We start from the raw sequence: 8347 nt of genomic DNA, 5'->3' as shown, positions 1-8347 counted from the left end.
ATACCTATAAAACGAAACACTTGCCAGGTTTTAGTGTTCTACACACACCCTGCACTGTGCATTTTGGGGCAGCTTTGAGTCCCTCTGGGGGACGGCACCCGGCATGACCCCCCTCATTCGCCACCCACCTGCTCCTCCGCCGCAGGGTGCCTCAAATGACACCAGAGCCCCGAGTCTTCACTCCCTTTTCCTGGCTCCCAAAGAAGGCACAGAACGAGTCTAACTGCCCTGGACAGCAGCCCAGCACTTCCTTCCATCCCTTTCCACGTGTACATCCCCCCCGAAAGGGACTCTGCCGCAACGAGAAAGGGGGGCAGCCCCCAGAAGGGTCGAAGCTCCTGCCCAGCCTCGCTGTCACGGGCGAGGGGCAGAGAGAGGGAGCGGCAGAGACGGCGGGGACGCGGCACGGACGGCACGGCACCGAGCGGGGGCCGCTCTCAGCGCGATGCCGGCAAAGCCGCAGGTCCGGCGGGGCCGGGCGGGGTTTGACCGGCACGGGGGGATCCGCCGAGAGCCTCCGGCCCCGTGCGGGGACTCCCGCAAGGGCCCGGGGCCGCCGGGCTCCGGCCCTCTGGGCTTTATGCTCCGGCGCCCCCGGCCCCGCGGCTGCGGGGAAAGAAGGAACGGGGCGACGGGAAGAGAAGAGGGACAGCAAGGGCATGAGACAGCGTATGGAGGGAGGTCGGGCTGTGGAGGAAAGCGGGTGGGGAAGGGAAAGGCCGGGAGCACGGAAGAGGGACGGTGCGCAGAGGAGGGAGAGAAGGGGAATAGAACGGAGGAGCGGGATAGGGACAGGGCAGGAAGGAGGGGAGGGTCTGGGGGACAAAGAACAGGAATATGGGGAGAAGGAAGAAGGCTAGCGGGAAAGGGAGGGGAGGCCGAAAAGGGAGAGAAAGGGGTTGGCTTTGGGGAGAGCGGGAAATGCGGGAAAGAGGGTGAGAAGAACATAACAATAATACATTAAAAAAAAAAAAAAAAACCAAAAAAAAACCCACCAAAACAAACAAACAAACAAAAAAAAAAAAACCAACAAAACAAAACAAAACAAAACCCCAAAAAACCCAAAAAAAACACCCCAAAAAATACCCAATCACTCCAACACAAATTTACTTCTCAGTATCAAAATAGTATGACCTTTTAATAACCTAATTCCATTATTTCTGCACCTCTTTTAACACCTAAAATAACTACAACTCACACTTGAACCACATTAAATGAATTTATTAACTAACCAAATGAAACAATAACACATCTATAACTTTAAATAAATTACTGCCAAATTGAAACATCTTTAAACATACTACCTTACAAAATAAAACAACAATTAATTTTTTATTATTAACACACAATCATAAATAGAAGAGATTTAAAAAATATAAATTGATGAAATCACAAGAAATCAATTTACAAAAATATTACAAAATTATTTTTAAAAATTCATCAATTACACATTATTAAAAAATAACTGAATAATCTTTTCAAAAATGAAAACATCACTAAATAACTTAAACCATTATTAAACATTAAATACTCATTTTATTAATCATTATAATTATTACTTTATATCTCCCCTACCTACTTAAATTTTTACATAGAACTCTACAAAAATCCTTAGCAGGTATATTTATAACTTAAATTTTAAAACATATATATATATATATATATATATATATATATATATATATATATATATATATATATAAACATACTTAAATAATCTACAAACCAAACTGTTAAAAACAGGCAAATTCAAAGCCAGAATATGTTAAGAAAATTTGGGCCTGTTTATTAAAATCACAGACAGCTGGGGACGAGGTCCCAGGATAAGCCCAGGACCTCAGCTGCAAGCCAGAAAGTAACAACGTGCAACAGTACGTTGTTGCACAGGCACAGGGTGTTTCCTTGGCAACAAAGTCCGCGGAAAGACCCCGGGGTGGCCAGCGCCCGGGGTTGTTAAAATCTCTGGAGGCTGTTGATTGGTGCATTCTTGATCCTCTCGTTGATTGGCTCCTTTTCTGGTCTTTGATTGGTTTATAAGATGGTGCATTTCTGGCCAATCATTCCTGAACTTCGAGGACCATTGGTTGATCTGTTTCTCCAATAGCAGGTTGGACTGATGATGTCGTTCTCTGATGCACCTGGCCTCCTCCCCCTGACTGGCAACTGTGCACAACCACTTAACTAATGGTACATATTAAACTTCGTAACTAACAGTAACTCACAACCACTTACTACATTAACAATTTAACAATTCATTATATTAACAATTGGTTACATCAATTGGCAATTACCTACAACCCACCCGACACAATTTACCCATCACCACTCCCACCTATTAAAACAAGTTTATTTGTAACAAAACAACTAAACTAACAAAAAAACCTAATAAAATACTAATATATTCATAACAAAAACCCCAAATCATTAACATAAATAAAAACCAATACAAACACAAGAAAATACCTACAATTAAAAATACATACCTTAATAAACAATATTAATACCTTAATAATTCATTGTAAACTCTTACCAATTAATGATTTGTAGGAGGAGGGGTTGGGGAAGGCAGTCTAGGGTTGCCATGGGAAACAGCAGCTGTATGCGTTCTCCACCCCCTTTTGTAAGAGAATTGTACCCTCCCCCTGTCCTGTCAGTTATTGTTCAAGTCTGCCCCTTAGCCTAGAATCTTCTCTGTTCCACGTTTTCCCTTTGGTTCTTCCACCAAGAACACTCCTTTCCCTTTTCCCCACTGGTTAATGTTATATTTCCCCTCCCTTTAGCCTTCTCCCGATTGTACCCTCGAATGCTAAACCCTCCGACCCCTACGCAGTAAAAGAATCCTCACCCCGCCCGTCGGGGCTCTTGGAATCTGCCTCCCTTTTGCTTCGTGGTCTCCCTGTCTGCCCCTTCTGCGACCCTTCAATAAACGAGCAGGATTTTAGCAGCCCGAGTGTCCCTCCCATTCTTCTGGTGGACCCTCAGATGTACCAGCTATCCGAGCTTTGTGCCGAGAGGCTAAAAGCCTCAGCAATGATTAACATTAATTACTTGATACCAATAAAATACAATAAACTGTTACTTTATCCAATAAATATAATAAACTATTATAACTAGTAACTTAAAATCACACTTTATTAAATATACAAAGCATTAAAGCAACATATAATAAATAATCCTATTATTGTCACTACAAAGATATATATACATATATATACAGATAGATAGTAGATAATTAATATTAATATAATCAATCAATAATAATAGAATCCATATGGATCCATAATATATCTCAACAGCAGTATCTGAGATTGATCCTTGTTTTCTCTCGTCTCCTAAATTTATTAGCCATAGAGGATGGAGTAAGGAAATAATCTTATTTATCACCTTGTTCTCCAGAAACCTGAAAAACAAAATAGAACAAAACAAAACAAAAAACAAACAAACAAACGAAACCAAAACAAACAAAAAAAAAAAAAGAAAAAAGAAAAAAAGGAAAACCACATTTGAAAGGCAAATCCTCACCAGCAGCTGGTCCATCTCCTACAGGGGACTATATTCTAGGGCACTTTTGGTGCACTTGCCTGAACCTGTCATGGCACTTTGTGTTTGCAGAAGAGATTTTTTGTCAGGGAGAGGCAAGGGGTGGAGAAATAATGTTCTAGACAACAAATCCATTACTGTGCCACTTCCTGTGCAGCAGGTCCTGTGACAGGATGGGAACTGAGGGTGCTTGAAATTTAAAAGTTAAGACACCAGCACAAGGTGTCATTTTGCTTTGTCAAGGAAGTGATTTCCAAATCACACAGCTCCCCCCACCATCATCCCTCCTACCACCACCTGAAAACACCTTGATTCTGTTTTCAAAAACACAAGGGACACCTCAGAGTTCAGCAAGTTCTGCCACTGCAGCCCTCGGTGCCCCTGTCTCCAGGTCTGTCCCCCTTGCTTTCATCCTCAGCCACGTCATTCTTCAACTGTGGACAGAAAATTGTTCCCATTTCTCCTGTACTTCTCTGGTTACCTTTTCTCTAAGCCGTGCAGGACCCACGAGAGGAGGCTGTCATCCTCTATCAGCTCATGGGCAGCTCTGGTGACACGGGCAGCACTTTGTAATATCTCCAGAATATGACTCTGAAACAGAAAATGCAACTTGTTCTTTTACAGCCAAGATGGGATTATCTGACTTAAAATGAGCAATTTGGCTGGTATCTGATCAACTTCCAGGTAAAATGAACACCGCCTGTTCTCAGCAACTCCAGAGAAGGAAAGACATTCTCCCTTCAACGCTTCACACCACAGGTGCTGCTCTTACAAGAAGTATTCAGGTAGCAAGACAATTTTCTCTTTTTGTCCGAGGTTTTGATACTTGAAATCCTCAGGGTGGATGCTCCCAGACCTGAGAGCTCCTGGCACGTGACTTTCCCTCCTGCTGAAGCACTGATCAGGTAACAAATGTGCTGGCTGGGGAATAGAGACCCCAAAAAGAAAAGGCCCCGACTGCAGGAGCAAAACCACGGCACCCACGTGAGGCTCCTTGATGGCAGGAACCTGTTCCAGTTTCAGGGGATAAGGATGGGACTGGTTTAGACACAAGCAATTCTTTACCCCTCCACACATCCACAAAACCAACAAGGAAGAGATTTTCAAGAGGACCGAGGGAGGCAGAGTCAGCTGTTCCTTTCTGTTTTGTACTTGAAATCTCAAAGCCATACAAGCTTTTGTGGTTTGGGGTATTTGGGAACTGTTCTTCTTAAATTCTTACCTGGGAGCCCTGGTCCCAAAAAGGACTGCTGAAAAAGGCAAGAATGACCCGGAAAATCCTCTGGTAGACATAAAGCTCATAGCAATGTTTGTCACGCAGCCCTTCCCCAAGAAATCTGAGGATCCACTCACGCTTTGTTTTCTACGGGAAGCCACAAAGAAAAACACCACCATCAGACATTCAGACATTTCCAAAGAATACCTGCTCCTAAGAGCACAAAACCCTGGTTCCCTCTGAGTGCCAGCTCAGGGCTTACCACAGCTTGTTCTGGACTTCTCAATTTCCATTCCTATCAAATTTAATCACTAACATCCATTGGGAACAGTCAGTCTTCAGCCCAAACATGCACTGGAAATGGAATTTTAGAAGTTGCTGTTTCTAAAATACTTCAGTTGAACTCAAAGTTACTAATCTAAACTCAAAGAGGAATTGCAGCTAGCCCGGGCAGAACATTCTTTTCCTGTGCTCACAGAGCATACGCAGCACAACTCATTGTGCGTTAGTATTAAGAAAACAACAAAAACCCCACAGAAATAACATTTTTAATTCCAATATGAAACATAAGAAAGACGCTTCTAATTAACTACCTGTGGGAAAATGAGGTTTCATTGTATTTTTGCGGCTGTTTCTAATACATTTCTGAAGAATTACTGGATACCTAAAATGGGACTCTCACCTCAAAATCAAAACTGTAGAAAAGCTGGAGGAAACCCAGTACCTTCCTCAGGTCCAAACACCGGTGTGACAGAAGGAATCTCTTTACCCTTATGTACACGTGCTCCTCTGTAAAGAGAAAAAGCTGGCATGGTGGAGGAGGACAGCGCTCCCAATCCACAAGCATGGATGACAATTCGTGGAAGCTGCAGTCAGTGCGTGTGCAGTGCTCCAAGCTGGGCGAACAGCCCAGCAACTGCAGAAGGCCTTTGCTCTGAGGCTCATTCCCATTGCTGCCCACCCTCCCCTTCTCTTGCCCAGGAGGAAAAGCTCAGTCAAGAGCGCATGAGCACAGAGCACAGAGGAGGGGATCAACACTCCCCAGGGCTCTGTCTTTCACCCCAGAAGTGACACACGCAGCACGTTCCAGTACCTGGCTTCAGGATCTGCTGTGCCACACGAGCAGCGCAGAGGGTGAGGGAGAAGGTGAACCTGAGGCTTGGCTGCCTGATTCCATTCTGCACGGCATCCAAGAGATACAGCAACGGCAAGGGCCCAGGGAGAGAAGCCTGAAGCACAGCCCAAATGAACACAGCAGGAGCACGAAGACATTAATCAGCTTCCGGGACATTTCACGGGTCACACAGGTAAGAGTCCTAATTCAGCAAACCTGAGGGTTTGGTGATGTCAGGATCAAAACACCCAGAAACCTGTGAGAAAGAAACTGAACTGCAGCCGGCTAAAAGCCATCTCTGCTGACGACTCCTTCAAACAACTTGTTCACAAGGAGGCAGGGATTGATTCAATACTCACCAGCCCATCTAGCCAAGGTCAGAGCTCTCTGCCCACCGAGAACACGGCAACCAGCAGGGACCCTTCTCCCACTCTCCTGCACGGACCTGTGAAGCCAGAGAGAAGTTTACAGAGCAGCAACAGCCAGAAGATGCTCTCTGCTTCCATACGCTCTCTGATCGATCATTCCCAAGGAAAGTTCCCACGGATAGGGAGCAACCACTTCTCATTTTTCCTCCTCAATCATCACTGCCTTGCCTTTCTGTGCAAGTGTTTCCTCCCATGCCCATCCCCAGAGCACCTTTAGTCCATCTTTTGTTCCCAACCGCAGCTCTCCAGCACAAATGCCACTCCTCACACGCACAAAGCAGTCATCTGCTTCAGCTTTTGGCTCAGAAAGTAAAAACTTGAGTGCATCTAGCTACATGATTAAAACACACAGACGCATGAGTGGTCATAGATGGAAAGCTTTGCAGGAGAGAAAAGAGCTGATTCGATAGCATGCTTCCATACACCTTCAGAAAAATCAGAATTCATAGCAACTCCTAAGACCCCTGCTGAGGAACCCAGCCCTCCTGGGGACACCCAATGCAGCAGCCACGGGAAAAGGATGGGAAAAGCCAAGCTTGGGGTGAAAAAAAAGATGACATCAATACAGCAGCCCATAAAAAGCCTTCACACAGCAGCAGTGGGAACCAGCCCCATTTGCTCCGCCCTTGCTTTTTGGGATGACATAAATAGGAAATGAAAACACGTGAAACAGAAGGAAGACCAGGGTGTACCAGGTGCTCGTTTTTGGCAGCGTGGATGACAAAGGTCTCTCTGCGCACTTACAGGCAGCCCAGTTTCAATCCATCCTTAGCCCAAGCCTTCCTCGCCTCCCATTCCCCAGCGCTCTGCCCTGGCTTTTGGAGCTCTCGCCCTTTCCTCCTGCAGCAGCACGGCACCGGAACACAGCGAGGCAAAGCGTGCCGGAGCCGCCCGTGCTGTCAGCGTACCTGTCAGCTCCCGGCGGTGGGCAACTCCGGCCCTGCGGGCAAGGGGGAGACGGCTCGGGCACCTCCAGCGGCTGCTCTGCCCCGATGCTTTCGTGTTCTCCGGCATTTCCCTGCACCGGAGGGGGGCGGTTTGTGTCAGAGTGGAGACGGCGGGGAAGCACGGGGAGGCGGCGGGAACGCGTCGGGACGGGGACGACTCGCTTGACCTTCCAAAGATGGCGGCAGGAGGGGCGGGGAAAGCCGGGGCCCCGCTCCACCGCCTGCGTGCCGCCCCGGCGGCATTTTCCGGCACGCGGTCGCTTCCAGCGTCTAGAGAGGGACGCGCGCGGGGATCGGGAAAGGGGAGTGCAGCCCTGTTCTGACGCTGCTCGCCCCCCGGCCCGTGAGCGCTGCGACCACGCCTCCGCCACCCGCCAAAACCGGCCCCGCTGGGCCGCCCTCGCCACTGCCATTCTTCTCAGTCATCGGGTCCCTTTGCTTCCCCTGAATCTCCTTCACCCCTCCCCTCTATTTACAGACACCGCCCCGCTTGCTGCTCGCTCCCGCGCCTCGCCCTTCCCACGCTCGGCAGCCGTCCTTCCCCCCCTCAGCCGGCACCCAGCGGCGAGGGGCAGGGCGCTGGCTGGGGGGGGGGCTGCAGTACCGCTCTCTGTCCACAAGGCGGCAGCACCGCCGCCGGCCACAGCCGGGGGCTGCTGCTCGCCCGGAGGGAAGGGGGGCAGAAAAGAACAGGGGCGATCCCCTTGGAAAAATCGTCAAAAATAAACGGCCCAAAAAAACCCACACACAAACTAAAACACACTGCCTCTAACCAAATAAAACCCCTCTAAAAATCCTTTTCTTTTAAATTCTCTATAACTATCTTTTCTATTTATACTTTTCACATTCACATATATATTTTTCATGTATATTGATGCATAATGCTATTTCAATTCTATATTACATCTCTTCCTATTAATTATATTTATTTATATCTTATCTTTTTATATATCTAGATATATTTATTATACAGTTCTATATTTATATTCCAAAAATAATTATATTATTTAAAATAAAAGCCTTGCCTGTAACCAAATTCTATTTCTATAATATTAATGATAACAATCACTTATTTAAATTAAAAATGCTACCTGAAACCCGC

The 8347-nt window shown here is 46.6% G+C and overlaps 1 protein-coding gene across 8 annotated transcripts; it reads right to left on the bottom strand.

Moving 5' to 3' along the window:
• Positions 1-3114: 3114 nt before the first annotated feature.
• On the bottom strand, positions 3115-7478 carry LOC128820948 (nucleolar pre-ribosomal-associated protein 1-like). Of its 8 annotated transcripts, XM_054001795.1 has the most exons (9): positions 7207-7478; positions 6230-6315; positions 6087-6126; positions 5850-5985; positions 5439-5545; positions 4763-4903; positions 4022-4131; positions 3582-3703; positions 3115-3400 (listed from the first exon to the last, which is right to left on the bottom strand). In XM_054001795.1, the coding sequence occupies exons 2-9, from the start codon at positions 6235-6237 to the stop codon at positions 3381-3383; spliced, it is 684 nt and encodes a 227-aa protein (XP_053857770.1). In that variant the 5' UTR covers positions 6238-6315; positions 7207-7478; the 3' UTR covers positions 3115-3380. The 8 variants fall into 8 exon arrangements, 6 of the variants coding, with proteins under 6 accessions (XP_053857770.1, XP_053857769.1, XP_053857764.1 ...); XM_054001794.1 differs by having other exon boundaries at positions 3115-3703; positions 7207-7477; XM_054001789.1 differs by lacking the exon at positions 3582-3703 and having other exon boundaries at positions 7207-7467.
• Between the last annotated feature and the right edge of the window lie 869 nt (positions 7479-8347).

This window comes from Vidua macroura, chromosome 32 (genome assembly GCF_024509145.1).
Source record: "Vidua macroura isolate BioBank_ID:100142 chromosome 32, ASM2450914v1, whole genome shotgun sequence".
Taxonomy (NCBI): Eukaryota; Metazoa; Chordata; class Aves; order Passeriformes; family Viduidae; genus Vidua; species Vidua macroura.
This window is presented reverse-complemented; position numbering and strand designations above follow the sequence as displayed.